General features: G+C 38.2%; 1 protein-coding gene across 1 annotated transcript; it reads left to right on the top strand.

Moving 5' to 3' along the window:
• Window positions 1-16,762: 16,762 nt before the first annotated feature.
• LOC144255958 (putative olfactory receptor 2W6) lies at window positions 16,763-17,643 on the top strand. Its single transcript, XM_077801130.1, has 2 exons — window positions 16,763-17,029; window positions 17,149-17,643. The coding sequence occupies exons 1-2, from the start codon at window positions 16,763-16,765 to the stop codon at window positions 17,641-17,643; spliced, it is 762 nt and encodes a 253-aa protein (XP_077657256.1).
• The last annotated feature ends 10,259 nt before the right edge of the window (window positions 17,644-27,902 follow it).

Here is a 27,902-nt window from a genome sequence, read left to right as displayed (position 1 = left end):
TGACTCAGTTCTCAAAGTTCTATATCATGCAAAGTTCTTGGTTTCACATATGTTGAGGTTGTGAGGGCCAGAGAATAGAAGGGTAGAGGAAAAAGAAGAAAAATAATAAGAAAAAAATACTCTTAGAATTCATTTTCTTTCCTGCTTCTCTTCTCTTCCAGTAGGTGGAGTTGTCTATTTTAAGCTGGAGTCTCTGCCCTCAGGGTGGTGTAGGTAACCAGAGTGATAAGATTTGAGGCCCCCACCCATCATTTCCCTCTCCTGCCTGGAGCTCCCCTATCCTGATCTTCTGTTTTGCTCCAGGCTTTAGACCCCTCCCCTCTCTTGCTTATCAGGTCCCAACTGCAAGACCTCTCGCCCCTAGGCTCACACCATGTGGGTAGCCTGACATTAGTGGAACTGTGCTCCTGATCAACTGAGAGCTGTTTTGTGCCAATAACACTGTGCCAAGTTATTGCAGCTGAGGAGGGTGGGGGAGGGAAGTTGTAAACCAGGTACCTGTTCAATCAGTGCTGATAGCCACACCCACCAAAAAATGGGGAAAAAAATTTCCAAGGTGGAGTCAGTCTGCTTCCAGTGCTGGGTGTCTGATGAGGTGGAGGGAGCTGGGATGGCCTTGGGCTGTGGCTAGATAGCAGCTGAGTGTCCTGTGTGGGAGCAGAGCACAGTCTGAAGTTCTGCAGAGGTGCTGATTAGGTGATTTTGCTGCGCCATTTGAGAGCCGTGTGCACACTAGAACTGCAGGCTTGGTTCCAGAGTTTTTAGTCTTACTGGAATGCAGAGGCTCTGATTTCTGCACAGGTGGTTGCAGTGCTGGTGGTTTCTGTGAAAATCCGCTGTATAGGGATCTTCTCGCTCATTCTGAGATGTTGTATTCCATTTAGATGAAACCTTGTGGAGAAGCTGCCTGACTGCTTTCTTGGTTTCATGCCACAGAGCAGCCAGAAAAGGTATCTCCTCTATTCCTCCATCTTGGCTCTGCCGAGTTCTTTCCATCTCTAAGATCTTCTTCAATTTCTTTATTTCATTATAGAGTTCTTTAACTTCTTTTGTTTGATTGATTTCCAAATATTTTATTGTTTTTTGAGGCTATTGTGAATGAGGGTCATTTTCCTAATTTTACTTTCAGTGGATTCATCACTGATTTATAGAAACAAATTTGATTTGGGGGTGGTAATTTTATATCATGCTACTTTGCTGAATTCAATTATGAGTTCTAGAATGTTTCTGGAGGAATATTTTTTGGGTTCTTCTAAATACAGAATTATGTTATTGGCAAATAGTGATATTTTGAATTCTTTTCCTATTCATATTCTATTAATTTCTTTCTCTTGTATAATTGCTCTGGCTAGAGTTTCAAGGACAATGTTGAATAAAAGTGGTGAAAGAGGGCATATTGTCTTGATTCAGTTCTTAGGAAAAAAAATGCTTTCAAATTTTCTCCATTTAGAATGAATTTGGCATTGGGTTTTCCATAAATAACTTACAATGTTGAGGTATATTTCTAATATTCCTAGTTTTTCTAGTATTTTGAATATGAAGAGGTGCTATATTTTGTTGAATGCTCTCTCAGCATCTGTTAGGATTTTCATGAGATTCTTTAAGTCTTTTGATGTGATAAATTATGTTTATTGATTTCCACATGTTGAAACAACTTAGCATCCCTGGGATGAATCCCATTTGATCATGGTGCACTCTCTTTTTAGTGTTTTTGTATGGAATTTGGCAGAATTTGATTGAGAATTTTTGCATCTATATTTATCAGGGATATTAGTCTGAAGTTTTCTTTTGTTGATGGATCTTTGTTTGGTTTTAGTATCAGAATGATACTAGTGTCATAGAATGAGTTTGGAAGTGTTGCCTCATTTTCTGTTTCTATAATTTGAGAAGCATTGTTGTTAATTTTTCATAAATGATCTTGTAGAACCCGACTGAGAATCTGGTCTTAGGGTTTTTTTTAAATTGGTAGGATTTTGATGGCATCTTCTATTTTATTGCTTGAGATTGATCTGTTCAAATTGTGTATGTCCTCCTGGTTTAGTGTGTGTGTAAGTCATATGTGTCTAGAAATTTGTTGATAACTTCAAGATTTTCTATTTTATTGGAGTATAAATTTTCAAAATACTTTCTAATTATTCCTCTATATCTCAGTATTATCTATCATGATATTTCCTTTTTTATTATGAATTTGAGTTATGTGAGTTTTCTATTTCATTTTTTTGTTAGTGTGGGTAAGGGTTTATCAATTTTATTTATTGTTTCAAAGAACCAAGTTTTTGTTTTGACAATTTTTAAAATTTTTTCTTTTGTTTTAATTTTATTGATTTCAGCTCTTATTTTAATTATTTTCTGTGTTCTACTGCATTTAGTGTTAACTTGTTCTTCTTTTTCTAGGGCTTTCAGATGTAATGTCAGGTTATTTTTTTTTGACTTTATATTCTTTAATGAATAAACACAATGCAGTGAAATTTTCTTGTAGTGTTGCCTTTAGTAATGTTGCCTTTTGTAGTGTGACCTAGAGATTTTGATGTGTTTTATCACTATTTTCATTTACCTCTAAATACTTTTTTCTCTTATTCCATCTCCGATTTCCCTATTTTTTGTATTTTATAGGGGCTGCTTCATGGAATAAGATATGGTCTATTTTAGAGAAAGATCCATGTGCTGCTGAGAAGAAAGTGTATTTGCTCTTTGATGGCTGAAATATTCTATATATGTCAGTTAAATATAAATGATATTTTTTAGTTTGATGGTTTCTGTATTTAGTTTTTGTTTGAAGGATCTATCCAGTGGTGACAGTGGCATGGTAAAGTCACCCAGTATTGTTGTGTTGTGATCTATTTGAATTTTAAAGTTGAGAAGAGTTTGTTTGATGTACATAGGTGCACATTGGTAGGGGATTCATGATTGTTATATCTTTTTGATGTATAGTTCTTTAAGTAGTATGAAATTTCCATCTTTTTCCATTCTGGTTAACTTTGACCTGAAGTCCATTTCATCTGATATGAGGATAGAAACCCCTGCTTGATTATACAGTCAATGTGAGTGATATGTTTTTTTTTTCCCATCTTTTCACCTTCAGTCTGTCAATGTTTTTGACTATGAGGTGAGTCTATAGAAGACAGCATATATTGGGTCTTGATTTTAATCTAATCTGTCAGTCTATGTCTTTTGATTTATGATAAAGGCCAATAGAGTTCAAGAATATTATTGAGATATGTGATTTGTGTTTCCAATCATTTTGGTTGACTTCTAGTTTTTAATTTGAATTGGTTACTCCTTTGCTAGAATAATTCTTTAGTTTAGTTCCTCTCTTCACTTTTTTTCATTTTTCCATTTAATATTCATGGACTTTTTGAGAATATTCTGAAGTGTAGACTTCTGGTTGTGAATTCTGTTTAATTTGTTTATTTTCATGGAAGTTTTTATTTCATCTTCAAATCTGAAGCTTAATTTTGCTGGATTTAGGATCCTTGGCTGGCATCCATTTTCTTTCAGAGCTTGGCATGCTATTCCAGGACCTCCTAGATTTGAAGGTCTGGGTTGAGAAATCAGCTGTGATCCATATTGGTTTCCCAGGATATATAGTCTGATGTTTTTCTCTTATAGCCTTAAAATTCTATTCTTATTCTGTATGCTAGACATGCTCATTATAATGTCTTCATGTGAATCTGTTGTAATTTTATAAATTTGGAGTTTTGGAAGACTTTTGTATTTGATTTTTCATTTCACTCATTAGATTTGGGAAATTTCTGATATTATTTCATTGAAGAGATTGTGAATACCTTTGGTTTGTATCTCCATGCCTTCCTCTATCTTTATAAATCTTAAATTTCTTTTTTTTCATGAAATTCCATAATTCTGGGAAGTTCTGTTTATGGTTTATTTAAAATTTTTTTTGTTTTAATTGGTTATACATGACAGTAGAATGCATTTATGCACTTTGATATATCATACATAGATGGGATATAGTGATTGTTGTACAATCATTTTGGTCATGTAGTCACTTATATAAATAGAGTAATAACATCTGTTTCATTCTACTATCTTTCCTATCCCCACATCCCAACCCCTTCACTCTCTTCACTTCCCTCTACTTAATCTAAGGTAATGCTATTCTTCTTTAGTGCCCCATGCCTTATTGTGAATTAGCAACTGCATATTAGAGAAAATATTTGGCCTTTGCTTTTTTGGGGATTCAATTATTTTGCTTAGCATAATATTCTCCAACTCCATCTATTTACTGGTGAATGCCATAATTTCATTCTTCTTTAAAGGTAAGTAACATTCCATTATGTTTATATACCACATTTTCTTAATCCATTAATCTATTAAGGGGCACCTAAGTTTGTTCCATTGTTTAGCTGTTGTGAATTGGGCTGCTATAAACATTGACTTGGCTGTATTAATGTATTATGCTGATTTTAAGTCCTTTTGGTATAAACTGAGGAGTAGGATAGATGAGTCCAATTGTGGTTCCATTACAAGTCTTGTGAAAAATCTCCATACTGCTTTCCATAGTGGTTGTACCAATTTGCAGTCCCATCAACAATGTATGAGTGTATCTTTTTTCCCACATCCTAGTCAACATTTATTGTTTTCTGTATTCTTGATGATTGCCATTCTGACAGGAGTGAGATAAAATTTTAGTGTAGTTTTGATTTGCGTGTCTCTAATTGCTAGAGATGTTGAATTTTTTTTATATATTTGTTGTTCAGTTTTATTTCTTCTTCTGTGAAGTGTCTGTTAGGTACCTTAGCCCATTTTTTGACTGGGTTGTTGTTGTTGTTGTTGTTATTATTATTATTAGGTGTTAAGTTTTTTGAGTTATTTTTATGTCCTAGAGATTAATGCTTTATCAGAAGTGCATGTGGTAAAGATTTTCTCTCAATCTATAAGATCTCTTCTCACGTTATTGATTGTTTTCTTTGCTGAAAAGAAGCTTTTTAACTTTAATCCATCCCATTTATTGATTCTTGATTTTAGTTCTTTCGCTTTATGAGTCTTGTTAAAGAAGTCAGATCCTAGGCTGATGTGGTAAAAATTTGGGCCTATTTTTTTCTTCTATTAGCTGCAGGGTCTCTGTTCTAATGCCTAAGTCTTTAATCCACTTTGAATTGATTTTTGTGCAGGGTGAGAGATAGAGATTTAATTTCATTTTGCTACATATGGATTTCCAATTTTGCCAGCACCATTTATTGAATAGGATATCATTTCTTCAGCGAATGTTTTTGGCACCTTTTTCTAGTATGACATAACCATATTTATTTGGGTTTGTCTCTGTGTCCTCTATTTTGTACCATTGGTCTAAAGTCTATTTTGGTGCCAATACAATGACACTTTTGTTACTATGCCTCTGTAGTGTAGCTTAAGGTTTGGTGTTGTGATGCCTCCTGCTTCACTTTTCTTGCTAAAGATTGCTTTAGTTAATCTGGGTCTCTTATTTTTCCAAAATAATTTCTGAAATAAATTGAAGAGTATTGGTTTTATGTCTTTCTTAAAGGTCTTGTGGAACTTGGTGTGTATTCATCTAGCCTTGGGCTTTTCTTTTTTCTTTTTCTTTTTTTTTATTTCTATGAAGAATGTCGTCAGGATTTTAAAAGGAATTACATAAAATCTGCATAATGCTTTGGTAGTATTGCCATTTTGACAATTTTATTTCTTTCTATTCAGGAGCATGGGAGATATTTCCATCTTCTGAGGTTTTCTTCATTTTTTTTTCTTTAAGTATTCTGTAGTTCTCATTGTAGAGGCCTTTTACCACTTTTGTTAGATTGAGTCACAGGTTTTTTTTTTTTTTTGAGGCTATTGTGAATGGGGTAGATTTCCTAATTTCTCTTTCAGTGAATTCATTGCTGATGTATAGAAATGCATGGGTGATGATTTTATATCTTGCTACTTTGCTAAATTTATTTACTTGTTCTACAAGTTTTCTGGTGGAATTTTTTTGGGTTAGCAAATAGTGCTAATTTGAGTTCTTCTTTTCCTATTTGTATCACTTTAATTTCTTACATCTGTCTAATTGCTCTTGCAGTGTTTCAAGAACTATGTTAAATGGAAGTGGTGAAAGAAGGCATCTCTGTATTTTTCCAGTTTTTAGAAGAAATGCTTTCAATTTTTCTCCATTTAGAATGATGTAGGTCTGGGGCTTAGGATAAATAGATTTTACAATGTTGAGTTATGTTACTGTTATCCCTAGTTTTTCTAGTCTTTTAAACATGAAGGGGTGATGTATTTTGTCGAATGCTTTTTCTGCATCTATTGAGATGATCATATATTCTTATCTTTAAGTCTATTGATGTGATAAATTACATTTATTGATTTTCGTATGTCGAAACAACCTTGCATCCCTGGGATGAACCCCACTCGATCATGATGCACTATCTTTTTGATATGTTTTTTAATTGATTTGCCAGAAATTTATTGAGAACTTTTGCATCTATCCAGGATATTGGTTTGAAGTTTTCTTTCTTTGATGTGTCTCTGCCTAGTTTTGGAATCAAGATGATATTGTTCTCATAGAATGAGTTTGGAAATGCTCCCTCTGTTTTCTGAAATAAATTGAAGAGTATTGGTATTATTTCTTTCTTAAAGGTCTTGTGGAACTTGATGTGTATCCATCTAGCCTTGGGCTTTTCTTAGTTGGTAGGCTTCTGGTGTCTTTTATTTCATTGCTTAAAATTGATCTGTTTAATTTGTGTATATCATCCTGATTCAATTTCGGCAAATCATAGAACTCTAGAAATTTTTTGATGTCTTTGATATTTCTATTTTATTGGAGTACAAGTTTTCAAAATAATTTCTAATTATCTTATGTATTTCTGTAGTGTGTGTTGTGTTGTTTTCTTTTATATCATGGATGCTAGTAATTTGAGTCTTCTCTCTCCTTCTCTTTGTTAGCATGGCTAAGGGTCTGTCAATTTTATTTATTTTTTCAAAGAACCAACTTTCAGTTTTGTCAATTTTTTCAATTGTTTTTTTGTTTCATTTTCATTGATTTCAGCTCTGATTTTAATTATTTTCTGTTTTCTATTGCTTTTGGTGTTGATTTGTTCTTATTTTTCTAGGGCTTTGAGATGTAAGGTAAGTCATTTATTTGTTGACTGTTTATTCTTTTAAGAAATGAACTTTATGCAATGAAAGTTTCCTCTTAGTAATGCCTTCATAGTGTCCCAGAGATTTTGAAGTGTTGTATCAGTGTTCTCATTTACCTCTAAGAATTTTTTAATCTCTCCTTGATGTCTTTTGCAATCCATTGTTCATTCAGTAGCATATTATTTAGTCTCCAAGTGTTGGAGTAGCTTTTATTTTTTATTTTATCATTGATTTCTAATTTCATTCTGTCATTACCTAATAGAATGCAGGGTAGTATCTCTACTTACTTTTAATATTTGCTTTTTGGCATCATATATAGTCTATTTTAGAGAAGGATCCATGTTCTGCTGAGAAGAAAGTGTATTTGCTTGTTGAAGGATGAAATATTCTATATATGTCAGTTAAGTCTAAGTTATTGATTGTATTATTGAGTTGTATAGTTTCTTTATTCTGCTTTTGTTTGGAGGATCTGTCCAGTGGTGAAAGAGGAGTTTTAAAGTCATACAGAATTAGTGTATTGTGGTAAATTTGACTCTTGAACTTGAGAAGAGTTTGATGAACATAGATGTTCCATTTTTTGTAGCATATATATTTATAATTATTGTTATGTCTTGTTGGTGTATACTTACCTTGAACAGTATGAAATGTCTTTCTTTATCCCTTTTTGTTATCTTTAGCTTAAAGTCTACTTTGTTTGATATGAGGATGGAAACTCCTGCTTGCTTCCACAGTCCATGTGAGTGGTATGGTTTTCCCAATCTTTCACCTTTAGTCTGTGTATATCTTTTTTTTTTAATGAAATAAATCTCTTTGATGCAGCATAGCTTTAACCTTTTTTTTATCCAATCAGCTAGCCTGTCTTTTGATTGGTGAGTTTAAGCCACCAACATTCAGGGTTATTATTGAGACATGATTTATACTCCCAGCCATTTTGTTTATCTTTGTTATTTAACTTGACTTGGTTTTGTACTTTGATTAATATTTTATTTAGTATGATACCTCCCTCTGCTGAGTTTCATTATTGTTTTTCATTTTTTTGCCATAGAATATTTTGTCAAGTATATTCTGCAGTGCAGGTTTTCTAACTGTAAATTCTTTTAACTTTTGTTTATCATTGAAGGTTTTTATATCGTCAGAAAATATAAAGCTTAATTTTGCTGGTTATAATATTTTTGGTTGGCATCCATTTTCTTTCAGAGCGTGGTATATGTTGTTCCAGGATCTTCTAGCTTTCAGGATCTGGGTTGAAGAATCAGCACATAACCTACTTGTTTTTTTTTCCCTATATGTAATCTGATTCCTTTCTCTCATAGTTTTTCATATTCTCTCCTTATTTTGTATGTTAGGCATTTTCATTATAATGTGACTTGGTGTGGATCTGTTGTGATTTTGTACACTTGGCATCCTGTAAGCCTCTTGAATTGGTTTTCCAATTTGTTCTTCATGTTTGGGAAATTTTTTGATATTATTTTATTGAATAGATTTTTCATTCATTTAGTTTGGAACTTTATGCTTTCCTCTCTCCCAATAACTCTTAATTTTGTCTTTTCATACTATCCCATATTTCTTAAATGTTCTGCTCATTTTTTCTTATCATTTTCATTGTGTGGTCTAGATACTTTTCAAAATTATATATTTGTCTTCATTGTCAGAGGTCCTGTCTTCCAAGTAGTCTAATTTGTTGGTGATGCTTTCAACTGAACTTTTCATTTGGTTTATTGTTACTTTCATTTCAAGGATTTATCTTCAGTTTTTCTTTAGAACCTCTATCTCCCTATAAGTAATCTTTTGCTTTCTGTATTTGCTTATGTAGCTCTTTGTTGAAATGATCTTTTGCTGCGTGCATTTTCTCTCTTATATCATCCTTTAATTCACAGATCATTTAATTATGTACATACTGAACCCCTTCTTTGTCATTTCATCTTCTGTGATGGTCATAGATTAATAATGTGATATTTTGATTTGTTTGGGGCATTTCCTTTCCTTATCTTTTTATGTTGCTCATGTGTCTTCCCTTGTAGCACTGTGAATTCTTGGGGTTATTGTTTTTACCCTACAGACTTATAGTGCTCCCTTAGGGTTCCAATACCTCACCATTGAGTGGTAGGACAATGTTAACAGATCCCAATATAAACAATATATCACCTTAAAAAAATTAGTTGTGAACAGACATTTACAGTTTGCTCATAATATACAGAAATTGTGAATTCAATTATTATCTACAATATGATCAGTAGGTTTGTAAAGGGTTTTACAGTTTCTGATGGTGTACAAAAACCAGGGTGAGGTGTAGGAAGATATGTTGAGGATGTAGGAGGTGAGAATATAGAGTTATTATAACTTAGGAAGAGTAAAGTAGAAATCTAAAGAGGTTAATAGCAGGAGAATACAGAGGAAGTAAATTTGAGTAGAGAAGTAAGAGGAAAGATAGTAATGTACATAAAACACACACATATAGATATTAAGAAAAAAATCAAAAAATATTAAAATAGTAAAAATTGAGGGAAAACAGAAAAAAAACAAAAACAAGAAAAAGAAAAAATGTATACAACATAAGGATAACGTACTAATCAGTTGTTTCAGACTTCAGTATCCTAATTCATGCAAAGTACTTGGTTTCACGTATGTTGGGGATGTGAGAGAGGGAGAATAGAGAGGGAGAAGAAAGAATAAAATAAAAAAATCTCAAAAGAAGAAACAAGGATTGTTTTGAATGGAGATCAGTATCTTTTCTGTTTCCCTTCTCATCCAATAGGTGGGGTCATCTGTTGGTAGCTGCTATCTCCGCCTTCAGAATGGTGAAAGTAACCAGGGAGGGAGGGTTGATTGGGTGGAGGGCAACTGGAAGTGGGCCATGGCACCTGTCCATTTTCAAAGGGAGACTGCACCTCAGAGATCTCTTTTTGGGCCTGTTCCTGTGATGTGAGAGCCTGGTTTATCTCCTTATCTTGCTTGAAGACCTCCCAGTTCCTAGTCTCTGTTAGTCTCTAAATTGTATCACACACACCCTCTCCGTTGATGCTCCATAATAAGGGTCCTTTCTCTCTGGGGCTCTTGTGTGGTGCTTTTGGAATGCTGCACACCTGCCCCATTGAGAGATGTTTATTTTGTTGTTGTTGTTGTTGTTGTTGTTGGGCAGTCACTGTGTTGGGTTAGGGACTGTTGGGGAGAGGGAGGAGTTAGAATCTGGGTACCTGCCCAGCTGGAATTTCAAACTGGGAGTTGCCCTCACTAAAGATGGTGATAAAGGTGAACCAAGATGAAGACATCTGCTTTTTTCAGTGATGGGGTATTGGGTTGGGTGGGAGTAGCCAGGTGATGGTGTTTGATGATGAGACTGGATTTGTCGCATGTAGTGTGTGGATATGGCTCTCTTCAGAGCATGTGCGAATTTCCCTGGTTCAGGCAGACTACAGCCCATAGGGGACTCCCTGTTGCTGCAGAGTCCCAAGATGGAGGTGACTGGGTGAGCCCCACCTTGGTTGATGCAGGTACTTACAGGAGTGGCAGTTGGAGATCCTGTGTGTGGATAGCTGTCAGGTACTCTGCGTGGGAGCTATATCCAGGATTTCTTCTTGGATGGGTGGCCAAAAGTTTTGCATGGGTGCTGATGATGATAGTTCTTCTTGAGCACCCAGTGGTGGTCTTGCTAGGGCACCTGATAGTCCTGTGTGGGCAAGTAGTTGGGAAACTTACTCTGAAACTGAGGCCTGGAGCCCTGCATGGACATGGTGGCCATGGTTTCTGTGCAGAAGCAGGAATATATGGCTTGCATGGAAGCCGTATTCTCACTTCTTGAGTATCAGGTCATGGAGCTACACAGAATGCTGCCTCCATCTGGCCCACTATCTTGGATCACCTCTCAAGGTTATTCTTGAGATATGATTTGTATTTGCTGTCATTTTGATTTATTTTTGTTTATTTTTATTTATTTATTTTTTTATTTGTCTTACTTTCTTCTTTGGTTGCTTGTTCCTTTAGTGTAAATCTTCCCTTTGCTGGTTTTCACTTTATATTTTTTTTAACTTCATCCTCATGGAATATTTTGTTGAGATTGTTATGTAGTGTAGGCTTTCTAGTTATGAATTCTTTTAATATTTTAGTTTATTATGTAAGGTTTTAATTTCATCTTCAAATCTGAAACTTAATTTTGCTGGATATAAAATTCTTGGTCAGTATCCATTTTATTTCATAGCTTGAAATGTATTATTCTATGACCTCCTAACTTTGAGGGTTTGGGTTGAGAGATCCAAATCAGTTTCCTCCCCATATGTAATTTATTATTTTTTCTCACAGCCTTTAAGATTTTATGTTTATTCTCTGTGTTAGTCATTCTCATTATAATGTTTCTTGGTGTAGACCTGCTGTAATTTTGTACATTTGGGATCCTGTAAGCCTCTTGTGTTTGACTTTCCATTCTAATCTTTAGGTTTGGAAAATTTTCTGCTATTTTATCATTGTAAAGATTGTGAATTCATTTGGTTTGTTTCTGTGCTTCTTAATCTATTCCAATAACTCTTAAATTTGGTCTTTTCATGTTAACTCATAATTCTTGGATGTTCTGTTCATGGTTTCTTACCATCTTCTCTGCATGATCAAATATACTTTCAAGATTACATAGTTTGTCTTTGTTGTCTGAGGTTCTGTCTTCCAAGTGGTCTATTCTATTGGTGATGCTTTCTATTGAATTTATAATTAAGTTTACTGATTCCAACATTTTAAGGGTTTCTGTTTGGCTTTTTTTCATAATCTATAACTCTTTATTTAAATGATATTTTATTTTCTGTATTTTGTCTTTGATTTCACTTCTTATACTCTTCTTTACTTCACATATAAATTTAATTATGAACAATCTGAACTACTTCTTGGAATTTCTTGTACTGTGTTATCAGTGGCTTCTGTTTTTGAATCATCTTGGTTTGTTTGGGACACTTTATTCTCTTGTTTTTTTTTTTCATGTTATTAGTGTGTTTTTCCATCTAGCAGTATAGATCCAAAACACCACAATTTCTACTCTGCAGACCTATACTGTCCCTAAAGGTTTCCAGCACCTCACCTTTAATGGTGAGACCAATATCAATAGCACCCAGTGTAAACAATATATAGCCTTAACCCTAGTAGCTCCCACTAAGTTGTCTTCTGCTTTCTCACATTAAACCAAAATGATGAGTTCAATAACTTCTATAATATAAACAGAAAATTTGTTAAAATGGTGTACAACTTCAAATGGTGGATGAGAGAACAGAGGTAGTGTAGTATGCAATATTTGTGATGGAGGAAGAGAGAAGCTAGAAGTAAAAATTCACAGGAAGGGTGGAGAGGAGCCAACACAGATTGACTGCTGGTTGGAGAAAGGTTGGAACATGAAAATGAACAACAAAAAATTAAAGCCATAATAATACAACAAAAATGCAAACACTATTCATATATTGTTGCCCTCCACGCACGGATGCATAAAAAACACCCTGTTCCAAATATGGTAGAGATATTAGTGAATCAAGAAATAAAATAAGATAAATCTTGCTGGAAAGTCAAACTATATCTTCCAGTGTTCCAAAGTTTCTCAGGCCTGTCTCTGATGTCTCTTAGTATCAACAAACCCAGATTAGCCCTTGAAAACCCCATCAATATGCCACATGTCTGGCTTCAGATACCTCAGGATGAGCCACGTGTAGTTCCAAGATTTCAATGTTGCTCTTACTTGCAGAGAGACCAACAAAGGTACACTCATCCAAAGGAGCAACCCTGAGATGCAGCAGCAAGACAAGGGCCACCAGCACTCTTGACAGGACAGGCGCTTTCAAACCCGCAGATACCCCCACACTGTATATGTAGGACCCAGCAGGAGTCCCAGACAAAAGCTGTTCTGGTGGTAAATCTGCTGGCACCTGAGCACCAAGTCCTGGATGGTGTCCAAAAATGGGTGCAGCCATGTGCAGCCAAACCTGGAGTCTGCCAGGCAGCAGTCCTCTAGGTGGTGGTAGCAGTGATAATGGTAGCAGGCAAAGGGTCAGTAGCAGCTGCGGTAACAGCTGTGGAGGCAGCAACACCAGGTGATCTCTGGAGGTCAGCAGTAGTGTGGCTTCAGTTGTGTCCAGGGCAGCCATGTCTTCTGTGGCAGAAGCAGATGGTTGCAGCTGCAAGAACAGCAGCACCCAGAAGACCTCCAGGTGACCTCGGGATGGCAGTAGCAGAATCAGAGGCTGCAGCGATGGTGGTAGCTATGCAGGTAGCAGCTGATTGATGAGACCCCCATTTGTCAGCAGCAGCAACCACGTGTAGTGTTGGAAGTAGCTTCTGAGGTAGCCAAGGCTGTGCCTAGAGAAGAGACCTTAGGGGATGGCAGCAGTGTCTACCCATGGTTTTGTAACATCTTCTCTTCTTGGTCAACTATTTTCAAGACCATGTATTTTGTATTCATTGCCTGAGGTTCTGTCTTCCAAGTGGTCTAGTCTATTGGTGATGCTTTCCATTTATTTCTTAAAAATTTGGTTTATTTTTTTCTTCATTTCAAGGATTTCTATTTTTGTTTTTCTGAATCTCTATTTTTTTGCTGAAGGGATGTTTTGCTACCTATAGTTTTTCTCTTACATCATCCTTTACTTCAAAGATCAGTGTACATTCTAAATGCCCCCTCTGACATTTCTTCCACTCTGATGTTGATGGATTTTTTTATTGAATTATCTTGGTTTGCTTAAGGCAAATTTATTCTTGCTTTTTCAGGTTGTTTATGTGTCTACCCATCTAAGAGTATGGATCTGAGGCAGTAGAGTTTCTACCTTATAGACTTATAGTGTTCCTGAAGGTTTTCAGTTATTTACTGTTTAGTGGGAGAGAAATGATAACAATAATCAATGAAAATAATTTACAGCATTAAAAAATTTCTATTATGACATCTACAATATTGATTATCACAATAAGCAGAAGTGATATGATCAGTTATTGTCTATAATAAAAACAGAAATTTTTCAAATGGTTTTTCATGTTCAAACAAATGGTTGTCAGGGAGAGAACAAAAGTGATATAGGATGTCATAATTATGAGTGAAGAGTAGAGAAGACAGACATAAAATATTAAAGGAGGAGTGAAATAGAACAATAGAGATGGGCTGTTAGAGGAAGAAAGGAGAGAATCTAGGGAATGAAATAGTAGAAAAATATACACATAAAGCCAAAAAATTAATAGAAAAATTCAAAGCAAAAGTAAAATATACTAATCAAACATCCTAGCCTACCAAAACCAATCTATCTAAAATAACAGGCTTCAAAATGCTTGGAATGAGAAGATTAAAAAGAGGAAACTGTATAAATGTCCGTGGACCCTTAAGGTCACAATTAAACAGTGAAAAATCATTTTAAAAATAAAGAAAAAATATTGATAAAAGTTAAGAATTCTTTCTGTTTGAGTTCAAAATATTCTCAGCTTCTCTTCTTAGCATTTTTAGGTGGGGTCTTCTGGAGTGTGATGCTCCACCTCTGGGTTACTGGAGTGAGAGAGGTATTCCAATAGGTAAAATTTCAGGAGGTAGGGTTTAGGCTTGGGTGGGCTCCAGGATCCTTGCTAATCAATCTGGAGATTTTAAATCAGTGTACCTCCAGCACCCAAGTCCTGCTGGTTTAGGCTGGAAGAATTTACACCAGGAATCTCTTCACTAATGAGTTGTGAAAGCCAATTCTTAGTCCCCTACATCATCTGTACACTCCACATTTTCTGATCTCAGGTTCAGTCTCCAAAAATCTGTCCTGCACTGCCCTTCCAAGTTCCCAGCCAGTCATGTCTCTCCCAGCCAGTCCTGCAAGCAGTTGGATTGGAGGAAGATGGGTAGAGCGAGGTGGGTTTTCAAGTCCAGTTGTCCCCTGTATAAGCCTCTCTCCACATTTGGTTTTCTCCTGGTCACTTAAGCATGCTCTATGCCATGTACAATGTTTAGTAGGCCTGTGTTTCAGGCCAATCTTAGATTTGCCAGGGTATGGCTTCCCCTTTTGCTGGCTCCTGTACACAGCTGCAAAATGGTTCCTTCCTTGTCTTTCACAGGGTGCCTGGAGAGATGGTGGCTTCTTTCCTTACACATGGATATTGTGCAGCACATCCTTCAGGTCTGTTGAAAATGTCCTTGGTCTCTACATGTTCTATAGCCAGACATGCCTTAGGCCTTCAAAAATCCTGTTTCCTTTAATTTTCTTACCCCTCCTTATGCTCATGGAGGGCACCTTCTGGCCTGAGCTTCTGGCCTAGCTGTGACAGCTGCTGTGCCACTAGGGATTTTTTTTTTTTATTATTATTATATCTGACTGTTTGTGTCCCTGTTCTGCTTTGAAAGTCCAGTTTAAATTTCCAATAAAGTTGCCCCCCCCCCTTTTTTGTTCACCTAACTTGCAGAGAAACTCTCTGTCTGCTTTCTTAGTTTCATGCCACAGAGCAGACAGAAATGAGACAACCTTTATTCTGCTATCTTGGATGCCAAGAAGCAATTGTTTAAATAATACCAAATTTCATAAACTTCTCACTTGTGATCCTCTCTCTCTCTCTGTACTGGTGATTGAACCCAGGGACACTTAACCACCAGAGTACATTCTAAGCTCATTTATTTTTACCTTTTATTTAAAGACAGGGACTCACTAAATTGCTTAGGACCTCACTAAGTTGCTAGGCTTGCTTTGAACTCACCAGCCTCATGAGCCACTGGGATTATTGTCATGTGGCACCACACCCAGCACATATCTATTTTTCAGTGATGGTAATTTCTTGATATATATTCTTTATGCTCAGTTGGATTTTGAGGATTATAATGATGGATATATATATAGGGTAAAATCAGGTAGCAGTTTAGTGATTTTGGTGCCATCAATTCTAGGAATGTCAGTGCTTGGTGCTGAAAGACTGCAGGGCTGCTACCCTGTAATCCCCTTTCTTCTGGAACAGAATCCCCTCTGGCAGTGGTTGCTGTAGCTACTCATCAAGTAAGAGTGATGGGGTGGCTAAGATTGTTTACTTAGTTTAAATTACTTAAGGCAAAAGAAGCAGTGTCTAACCTAGTTTGTGCTCTTTAACCATTGGTATGTCTTCTATGCCCAGGTACTGCTTTAGTCACTCAGAGAATGGTATACTGTCCAAAATCTCACTCACTGAAGATTACACTGAAGGAACATGACTGTTGGTTCTGGGATAATCTCCATTCCAAGAATTGCTATTAATATTACAAAATAATGCAAAGTACTATCTGCTTCTTTTGGAAGAAAATATGTAGAAATATGAAAGATAAAACTTTATTTCAACCTTGAATTCCATGAACATAAACATTGCTGAGTGTACAATCTGGAAGGACTAAGATGACTTTTCAACTGTGAATGCTTTGGCTGCACATTTTACAGAGCAATCAGAATGGTTGTTGCAAAACCCCTTTGGTTTAAACAACAAACATTTATAGAAAAGCTATTGTATCCTGTTGGCCAAACCAACAATGCTTGTCTTCTCCATATAAATGGCACTAAAGTCTTTCCACAACATTTGTATATCAAATCTTGCTTACCATTATGTTGGAACTCTAATGCCAAAAACCACAGGGAGGATGAACCAGAGCTTCCCTCTTGGCTTCGTCCTGCTAGGGATCTCTGAGTTGCCCCAGCTGGAAAGGACTATCTTCTGGGTTGTGATCCTCTTGATCACCATGACCATCCTTGGTAACTTCAGTATCATCCTACTGTCTTTCATGGACCCAAGTCTCAACACCACCATGTACTTCTTTCTTATCAATCTTTTCTTCTTGGATCTGTGCTTCATCTCAGCCTCTGTGCCCAAGATATTGTCCCACCTGTGGGGGCCAGACAAGTGCATCACCTACATAGGATATGTCATCAAGTGGTGTGTGTTCCTCTGCATTGGAGCCATGGAAGGCATGCTGCTGGTGGAGATGACCTTTGACCACTATGTTGCTGTCTGCCAGACCCTGTACTATATTGTCCTCATAAACCATCCACTCTGTTGGAAGCTGGTTTATTAGCCTGGCTGTCTGGTCTGATAGCATCTCTGCTCCAATCTTCCACAATCTTCCAGTTGCCTTCCACAATCTCTCATCACCCCCTGGATGGCTTTCTGTGTGAGGTGTCTGTCCTCATATACCTGGCCTATGAAGACACCACCACCAATGAGTGGCAGATGACCATCATGATTGTCATTCCCCCAGATCTCCTTCCCCAGAAAGCAGTGCTGAGTGAGAATATGGTGACTGTGGGGCTGATCCTGGCTTTCTATGGCTGCATAGCTCAGGCTGTTAGGAACATGAAGTCAGAGGAGGAAAGGAAGAAAGCCATTTCCACCTGCTCCTCCCACTGTCTCATGGTCTTTATGTTTCATGGGACAGTGGCCATACTGTTGTACACTGACCCAAAGAGCATCTTTTCTTCACAGAATGGCAAGTTTTTCACCTTCTTCTACACTGTGGTCACAGCCCTTTTGAACCCTCTTATCTATACCCTAATGAATCAAGAGATACAGGACACTTGGCTGAGGCTGCTGGTAAAGTGGGTGAACCCATGGAAAAGCAGATAATTGAAGATTGGATCAAAAAGGAAGTTTAATCATGATATGCACATGTCTGCTAAAGGGAGTCTCTCAAATAAATGTCTCTGCAAAAGAAGTAACTTTCACTCACACCCTATCATTTATATCTTATGGTTTACCTCTACTCCCTATCATTTATATCTTATGGTTTACCTCTACACCCTATCATTTATATCTATGGTCTATCTCTATGATTTCATACATCATCCTTTTAATGACATGTGCAAAGCAATAACAGTGTTTGGCACATGATAATTTTCAAATTTATCATGAGTAGTACCAATAGGATTGAGTTTGAGGAATGTATGTTATTGCTAACAAAAAATCACTTCCATGAGCTGAATAATCTGGAGTTAGAATCCCACCATGACTTATTTATAAGGCGAGTGATGGAAATAGTCTGTGGGGCTTCCTTGGTGCTTAGTACATATGAAGTCTTTCCTTTCTAATTTAATGTAAGAAATTCAGATGGTGCAGAAAGAAGTGATTCTGCTTGCATTTTTTGTGCTACATTTTAAATTAATTAATATATACCAATTAAAAAGGAAGAAGTATATCCATAGAATATGGAAAGAATATGCTCTGAAATCCTAAGTGTCTGTACTGTGCTTCATCTATAGTGACCTAGTGAAGACTCTGAGCAGTGTAACTGGAAGCCACTGTCACTTCAGACACATCTGGTTCTGCTGGTGTCTACGGCTCAAGTGACCAAGGTTTACATGCCAGCTTGGACTTGCTATAGAGCCTTCTCTTGTTCTCCTCCATACTGAGAGCCAGAGGCTTCATGGCCACCTGATAAATGGGCTGAAGTAGCAAACTCATGTAAATAATATGATGTCTTCAAAATTCAGAGTAGACCTCTGTCCAGCGTGACTCTTTTTGGTTGTAGAGGAGATCAGATGGAACAACTTTTTCTTCATGTTAGAGGGAAAAATCTCATGACCCAGACCACTATATCCCAGCTGTTTCCCTGACATGTGAGGACCCTGAGCTTTTATTGGGCTTTACCCAGTTTCTGACACACAAATTATTGCCAGCCAGCCAAGAGCAGTTCCTGCTTCTTGCTTGGTTTGTCTAACCAGTATCACATAACTGACCCATTAAAAGTCCTGAAAAGGATGCAGGTGATCAAAGCTTGTGTTAAAAATCATGATGTAAGGTTGAAATGTTGATATGTACCTGAGTTAGCACACTTAGGGTGTGTTTTTGGTCTTACCAGGTGAAAGAAGTCTGCTTCCAATAGCCTGTACTAAATTATACTGGGAAAAAAACAACTGCAGGGTCAAGAGCTGCACACCAATCACCAGGCAAAGTGCTATTTATTGATGCCACTGATTCATATCTTGCACCCAGTTTAGTTTCTGGGAATATACAGGCATTTCCCCAGATTTCTTCCCCAGAAAGCAGTGCTGAGTGAGAATGTGATGAGTATGAACACCGTGTCCTTCACTCCCTTGGTGGTGGCACCGACCACTACAGATGACAGGGAGTGTGGCATTGCTCCTTTTTCACTAGAGTGCATGCGGAAGCATTTATAGTGGTGCATTTTGGATTTCCTAGCACATAGCCTTTGTCCACAGGCCAAGTATCCAGGAAGGAGTTCCACCAGTTGCTGGCATGTGAAGCCAGTGCTTCATTCCAGATCTGTGAGTGCAATAAACTAAACATTAATCGATCACCTAATTTTCATAGTCTCTTATTTCACTTGGGTCTCCTGAATTGGCATGAGTTCAGAGCCCATACCAGAGAGCCTGAAAAAGTCTGCTTATTTTATTTTCCATAGTGCAGAGTCACCCTGGTAGAAGACTGTAGGTCTTTCCCAAATGGCAGGGCAAAAGTTAATAGTTCATGTACATCTTTGGCAGTGCAGCAATGGCCTTTCCCTCAGAACCCAGCCTACAATTCACGGGGGGTTAAGGTTTGCATCCTGGCTCAGGTGAGGAATGTGCTGGGAAGCTGTGACTCAGTTTTCATGGTTCCATTGAGACTTGTTCCCTCAGTCAGGGCTCATGATTATGAGCTGGTATTGATGGGCAAATACTAACACAAGGACAGCAGGAGCCAACCCAAGACAGGTCAGTGTTTCTGAGGTCAGGGTGTGTTGTGCGTAGAGTGTGAGTGAAGGTGGGCTTGGTGACAATCTCCTACCTGCCAATGAGGCGCCATCCAGGTGCATGAAGGCATGAGCGTGGATGGTGCTTCTCCTGCTGTGACCGTGAGCTTGGCTACATTTTACTGAAGTGTCATGGAAAATGAAACAGAAGATCCTCCCAGGGAGACTTCTGCATCCACTGTTTGAGATGGCATGCATTCTTTTTTTGTTTGCTTGCAATTAGCACCAAAGAGAAGAGATACAAACCAAGTGAATCAGTGTTAGACAGTAAGGAGCACAGATGTATGGTTTTAAATCTTCTTGACAATGACAAATGCTCCACACCAGTAAGAGACTACACTGTCAGAACACACTGCTAAGCCATGTGAACTTTGGGTCCATCTGAAAAGGGCCTTCTCCAATTGTTGTTAGTTAGAGTGTCAGCAGGATCCTAAAACTGTGCCCTGTAGACTCCGACTTCAGATTTAAATCTAATCAGTCATCCTGGCAATGACTGAAGGCTGCCCAAACAGGAGAACTCAATCGAGACCCACTGCAGAGCCAATGTTCACTGTCATGCAGAGGGAGGCCTTCCCAGGGTCCTGAGACTCCAGGCGGGTCCCTGTCCAGCTGGGTGAAGTTGCCGATCACGGTTCCTTGGCTGAGTGGTCTGTCATGTTCTGAGCTCTTTGCTTTTGGATGCATTACAGTGTTTTTACCAATTGGAGCCCTTCTTTCCTGTCACTCTTGTCATCTTGTTCTTAATGTTCCTACTTTCTTCATGAAAAAGACAGATGTGGTTTGATTTGACTCAGGATTTGCCTAAAACTGCAAAGCAAATGCTATATTTGTCTTATTTCTCTTTGAGTGCCACCAAGATCCACTTGTTAATAAGATTTATTTATTTTTCTAACTGACTCCATTCAAACATGAAACAGTGTTTTAGATGAAAATACCCCAAGTGGAAGTGACCACAATTCCATGAGGCCCAGTAAGTAAAAGCCAGAATGAAGGGTGACTGCTGAAATAACATGTGGGCCTTTTGAAGACTTTAGCCACTTCTCCAGATTTTCTCAAAAATGGATCTTAGGGAAGGACTGTGGATGTCAGTGTACACAATTCAAATCTTCCATCTGGGAACCTCACAGTAAACTCATCAGTTGAAAATTTCTGCTTATATTTAGTTTGGCTTGCTGATCTTTCTATTTAAAGTCTCTCCACCTACTAAAACATCAGCTCTGAGAAGTGAGGCCCAAACTGTGCTGTGAGACAGTTCCAAGGAGGTATTTTCCAAAAATAAATTACTTGCATTTCCACAGGGACTGGAATGTGGTCCCAGCCATTGAGCAAATGTTGCTTCCTGCTCCTAGGCCAGACAGGGGTAGTTCCCAGTGATTGCTTCTTACATTCACATCAAGCCTTAAAACATCCAGGTCTGATACTGGACTTGCATTTTACACTTTCATCATAAGAGATGTGACTTAGGGAGGAGAAAAGTTCAGTCCTAGTTTAACTTCTGAAAGGAAGTTCTGCACCCCATTTTATATCCTAGATCCTATATGATTTCAAGTTTAAATAGGCTTTTTAAATTAAAGAGAAGTGCTACTGATACCCCCAGCACCATAAAACTTATACCCTGATGAGAACCCCTAGTGGACACATGTTCATTTGACAGAACTAACTCTGGACATGATGCCAGACTCTAGGATATAAGAACATGCTGTCTTCCTGGGAATCCTCTAGTTATGTCCTGCAGTGGAACCAGTATCTTGAAATCAAAGTAGGAGCATTTTTTCTCATAAAAAAATATACTTTTGTTGGTGCATTAGAGAAAAAAAAAAAAACCTTTTTTTCTTGTACTGGAGCATGATTGCCTGCTGGACCAGGTAAAAATGCACCACAGACTCTGATCCTACTTCTCTGTTGTCGGTGTATGTCTTCGTTTTTTAAAGTGTTGAACAACTATGTTGTCAGCCATAACATCACAAAATTTAGAAGAAAATCTAAAACTTTAAATCAACCTTGATGTAAATATCGATCTGCATAGATGATTCAGCAGATGGTGGTGCGCATCTGAATTTGCTGCTTCTATTCCTGGGCCTATTCTATACTCTGCCTTCAAATCACTAGCTGCACTAACAAACCGTGGGGTCCTGTAAGTTCTTACTCAGAAAGCAGAACCAAAACACCAGAGTAACTTAGTCATTGGCTCAGGAAACTCTTTTGATCCAGTAAGTTGGGGCCCATATTGAGCTCATTTGCTGTCAGCCTGCTCCTAGGAACTGGCTCATCAAGCCATGCTACTAAGACTTGCCCCTTGCATCCAAGAGTACAAACTCAGGACCTGTGCCTCTGCAAAACCCAGAGTGAGCCTTTACCTGATCAATTTCACCAAGTCACAATGACATTAATGTTTTAAAACATTTAACTGTACATCCCTCAAATTCATACTCTTAGTAAAATCTTCCATACCCATGTGTGTGAGGGTAATATTGTCCAATGTTGCAGAGAATTTATATGTGAAAGAAATATGCTTTTATTTATTTATTTTTTTTGAGACACCAAGGATTGAACTCAGGGGCACTCAAATACTGAGCTACATCTCCAGTCCTATCTTTAGTTTTATTTAGAAACAGGGTCTTAATGAGCTGATTAGCACCATATTGTTGCTAAGATTATCTTTGAACTCATGATCCTCCTGCATCAGACTCAGGAGACACTGGGATTACAGGCGTGCATCACCATACACCATATGGCTAGCCAGCAATATCTCAATAGTTGCTGCCATACTCTGTTTTTAACTTATGCTCATTTTTTTGTCTTTGGGGGAGTTACCTTTAGGACTCTGCATTATTTGACAGCAGATGTAGGATTCTGTAAAGTCCTTGTATCAAAATTGAGGTTTTTGCAGCTTCTTTGCCACCAGCTTTTTTAGTATAAAACATTAACACAAGTTAAATATCCAACATCTTTCATCAAGATGGACACCATTCAATAGGGCTGGTGTTTGCAATTTAATTTATAACTTTATATGTTAGATTTAAACTTAATTTACCTGCTATCTAAACACGTGAAAAAATTTTAATATCCCTCATTAGGTTTTAGTGCACCTATAGTTGTAAAGAAAATGTGTGAAAAGGTGGAGTGTGTAGAATTTATCTGACTTTCTGTGAAGGTCCTTCTTCTCCAGCAGGGAACACTGGAGCAGTGAGAACCAGAAGCCATGAGACACAGTGTGTGGATAGGGCTTTTGTTCTGGTTGGATCCTGTGACAGCAAGTCAAGGCTTCCTGCATCAGCCAGGGCTGGGTGCTCACTGGTTCTTGTTACAAACATTCCCTTGTCTGCAAACTTTAAGAAATGCCTTTATTCATTAATCATGTATATTTAGGCTTTCATATTTTCCTGGTATTAGATGCATTTATGTTTTTGTCCACTGTTTTCTTATTAGTGAACTGATAAACAACACTATTTTTAGATTTTGTAATTTGAGGTATTGCTTATAATTTGTATGAAATCTTTTTTTTCCTTATTTTGTTATACTAAAATTCATAGATAAGTTAACAGTGAGTATATGTCAGTTGCAATTAATAATTAACAAAACACATGCCAGTTAGAACACTAAGATTTTTGGAAAGAAATAACCTGTGTGAGAGAATGAAAGACTGCCACAGGTAATAGGGGACAAGTACAGATAGAAGTTTCCTTTACGAACTCCAGAGAAAGTTAACAGTTGAGATGGGTGAGACACTTAGGCCAGGGAATTATGGTCTACATTATTATCAGGCATGACACATCTCTTAAATATTACAGAACTAAGATGCATGGGAAGAAAACCATCAGAAAACTGACCTGCAACTCACCCTCAAGGTTTAGTCCCTGACACTGAGTCATAACAAAACACTGGTAGCCAACATGGCCAAGGAAGTAAGGGTGCTCTTCCCCAGTGGACAGATGTGACTATGGGGACACTGCATGTGCTAACCATGGCCCTGTGTTTACTTGATGGACAGGGAGTTTCTTCTCATTTCATGGTCCAGATGGTGACAAATACTATGATTCTCTTTATGTTTTTTGGTTATAACTTCTTTAGGATTTGATTTTTGTGTATTCTCAAAGTAATTAAATTGACACAATTATCTATCACAGTGTTTTCAAATTTGTTTGACATTTCTATGAATAAATGCAGGTTATGTGAGTGTAAGATATTTCCAGATTTGATTAGTAAAGTTTTTCTCTATGACAGTATTTGATACTGGTATTTCAATGTATTTAATGCATCTTTAATATATATAACTACAAATTATTTCAGAAAATATATAGGATCATATATACACATTAAAAATGCACTGATAAAATTACACATTTTATGAAGGATCCAAGAAAATGATATGGTAAATCATAAAAAAAATTAATAAAATAACTCAGATTCTAATAAGATGATATTAGTATAGGCAGTGTAATCTGTAAAGCCCATAGGAAGAACGTTGTATCTAATTATAAAGCTCAATCAGTGAAATTAGGCTAATGCTGACAGGCAGCTTTAGCTGCATTACTGTCCCCACAGCTTCCTTTACCTGCTTGTTCCTGAGACTGTAGAGGAGAGGATTCAGGAAGGGAGGAACCATGGTGTAAAAGGCAGAGAGAACCACGTCCTGTAGGGTGTCAGAGGTTGCTGAGGACCTCAGGTACACACCTGTGATGGAACTGAGGAAGACAGACACCATGAGGATGTGAGGGGTGCAGGCAGCTGGGACACTGGAAGAGTGACTGTCCCCTGGCTGGTCCCTCCCTGGTACCTTGACTTGGGGGTATGAAACTGGCCAGCATGGTCTTGTGCAGCTTCTCGGACTCGAGTGTTCATCTGTGGTAAGGGTGGAGGTGAGAATTACATGTACATCATGCCAAGTAAGGTCATAGGCTTGGGTCAGGAGAAGAGGGGGACTTGGAAGGAGGAGTTTCCTTAGCAAGGAAGACTTGGAAAGTGGAGCAGATAGAGCAGAGAGAGGGGCGGGAGCTCAAGTCCCAAAAGGCCTGAACATAAGGAACTTCTAATCACTCTTCTCTCCGTCAGCAGAAATTGTCCAAATCAGTGAGGATTTTAAAATCAAAAGTCCCCTCAGGAGGCCATTTAGAGCCATTATCTAAAGTGTATTGTGGCCAGGCCATGGTGGGATAGAAAAAGAGCTGTTTACAGGGTTGAGTCCTGAGAGAATCCCAGTTTGGAAAAATTCAAGTATAAATACCCCAAGGGAGTTTTGGGGTCCAGAGTTGACTCTGCATTTCCCATGATGTTTTGACATCCCAGGTGAGCAGGAAAGAAAAAGACGTCCCAATTACCTACTCTGCTCTCTGGGGAGAATGGTGTGGCCTGGCCAGGGACTGAGACATCTCTGCTGCGGTCTGGACAGGATGTGATTTACTGACAGAGTTCCCGCAACTGGGAGGGAGTTGAAAGATCAAAGAAAGAGGGACCTACCCCACATCTGCCTGATCAAATGAGGGTGAGTGGTCTAAAGACCCCAGTTCGTTCTGGTGTAGAGAAGAGCAGCCTCAACCCCTAAGGAAGCTTTGAACCCCTCCTAGGTTTCAGCACCAAATGTAAAGTAGAATCAGGCGTGTGAGGTCAGGAACCATGGAACAAGTATGAGGCACCATAAAAAGGTTTATTGGGGGTAATTCCTGGGCGAGGTTCACCAGTCCATGAAAGGGTGAGGGCTGGGGAAGTGGCAGGCAGGAAAGGCCAGAACAATGCTAATAAGGGAAACTGGAGGTAGGAGGGCCCAGGCCATCTATATTGCAGCTACCGATAGCAGGTTGTCCAAGCCAAATTTTGGGGGATTGTGTTTGTCCTGGGTTGGTCAGGGCTGATTGAATTGACAAGGCGATTGCTTCCGCCAGCAGAAACCATCATGGTTGGGGTCCTTTTCCCTGTCAGCTTCTGATTGGCCACTTCAGGTCTCCTCAGCCAGGTGGAAAGTCCCTGCCTACAGCCACCATGAAAGGGCAGAGGGAAGAGAAGCCTGATGTCCTAACAGTTCCCATCTATTTGGCTTCTAGAAACATCACGATTAATTAGCCAACACCAGAGATCTACACGAGTCAGGACATCATGTCCACTTCTTACCCTTTGCTGTCCATTATGGTAAATACAACCACTCTGTGTTGGGGGATTGAGAGCTGCCACTGGCCTCTTCATCCCTGATATCTAATCATGCCCATCACATTGAAGTCTTCCAACTGATTGACCATAGCTCCCACAGTAAGGTCTGGCATGTAAAGTAGAGCAATGACAGAGCCCTTCAGGGATGGTGGTGCTCCCCTCACATTTTTTTTTCTTACAATTTTGGTGAAACACACATCTTCTGGACTCCCCAAATATAGAGGAGAAGGTCACACATGAGAGATCCACTCCAGCATCCCAATCTCTCAGAGCCTCTGAATTACCTCATCAACAGTAAATCAAGGGATGTCAGGCATTTTCAGTTATTTTATAGTAGGCCATCTTTGGATTCATACTTTAGTCAATCAGCCAAACAAACTATTAGTACCCTTTTTAGCACTGTGAGCTATTACATTACATCTAGAATCTCTGTTTAATGGGCCAATATCGATAAATTCAGCCTTACCTAAGTTTCTGTTCCTCCCACCATTATCCTACACCCTTAAAATGCATTCCCACAAATGTTCCCCAGACCCTTTACTTGTATGAATTAGAAAACCCAAGAAATTCCTTCAGAGTGCGGGGGTACCTCCTTGGGGGTCACACTCTAGGGGCTGCTTAGATTTGGATCTAGTTATAGGCTGGGAGGCAAAAGTGGGTGGTGAGGGTGGGTCCTAAGGAGTATGAATATCTTCATGCTGAGCAACTGAATCACAGAAGGTTTTTACTGTTTCCAGAAGCAAAGCAGGACTAGTTCCCTCCAGGGAGGGTGGAGAAGCCAATGCCACACAGGGTGGGGGTAGGGATGTCTCAGTCATGGCTAAAGTGAGGGTTCAACAACTTCCGGCAAAGTAAACCCATCAGAATATGGGACATGAGTAACCCCAGCCCCTTCAGCCTCCTCCCATACATCACCATCCCAATTTGCAGGATCCCATTCTTTTCCAAGCAGTGCCTTCACTTTAACTGCAGACACCTTCCAAGGCTAAGAGTTAAACTTCTGTCTTAATTCTGCCAATTGCAGGAGTGGGGTTTGTGTTTGGTTTTCAGCAATCTCAGCCCTATGACTGCAGGACAGAGTCTCCTTCAGAACACACTTTGTAGCTTTGTAGATCAGTTATGCACAACAGCAGCTGAGAAACTAAATTTTTGAGCTGATAATTCTCCTTTTTAGTTTGTCCAGTGAATCCAGAATCAACCAATCTACATCATCATGTTTCTTAGTTTCCAGAACTGTTCAAAGATACCACATATAGAGTCACTGATCATCTTGATTTTTACAAGAGGCAAATTGGGAGCATCAAATGTGTTTACAAATCTGTCTAAACAGTTTACATCATGTATTATCAGTAGTCTCCATAGTACCAGTAGGAGAGTTAGTAACTTTAGGTCTAAACAATTCAGCCAACTCCAGAACCCACAAAACCAACTAAGGAGATTCATCCTTACAATTCTGATTCTCCAGAGCCACTCCTGGTACCAATTTTTTTATTGGTCAGAGTTCTCTAGAGGAACAAAATCAACAGGAACTATAATTATAACTGGAAGGTTTATTAATCCTCTCAATCCTCCTCATCTCTTAATCCAATCATGTTGACAATTCAGATTAACCATAACACCCAGTGTACAAGGGCAACTCTGGGGCACCACCTTCTGCTCCTTCTCTGCACCATGGACAGCCACGTGCTCTCTTAACTAATCTCCTTTTGTTGCATGCTTGGAATCCAGAGTGTGAGGCCTTTAATTTTGCTCAATTCTTTTCAAGACTATTTTGGCTTTTCAGGACAGCTTCATTCTACATGAATTTTATAATACTTTTTTTTTTAATTTCTGAAAGGAAAAGAGGACTAAAAATTTTTGATAATGGTTATATTGAAGCTACAGAGCATTTAAGGAATTAGATATTTTAATAACTTTAAGACTTCTTATCCACAGGAATGAAACATCATTCTACTTATACATATTCTTTATTTTGACAATGCTTTCATTATAT

The sequence above is a fragment of the Urocitellus parryii genome, chromosome 1, assembly GCF_045843805.1.
Source record: "Urocitellus parryii isolate mUroPar1 chromosome 1, mUroPar1.hap1, whole genome shotgun sequence".
NCBI classification, from domain to species: domain Eukaryota; kingdom Metazoa; phylum Chordata; class Mammalia; order Rodentia; family Sciuridae; genus Urocitellus; species Urocitellus parryii.
Note: the sequence above shows the minus strand (reverse complement) of the source record. Positions and strands in the feature narration are given on the sequence as shown.

Coding starts and splice junctions, on each gene's coding strand:
- LOC144255958 (XM_077801130.1), top strand. CDS start 16,763: ATGACCATCCTTGGTAACTTCAGTATCATCCTACTGTCTTTCATGGAC. Junction 17,030..17,148: donor CCTTTGACCACTATGTTGCT/GTCTGCCAGACC, acceptor ACAATCTTCCAG/TTGCCTTCCACAATCTCTCA.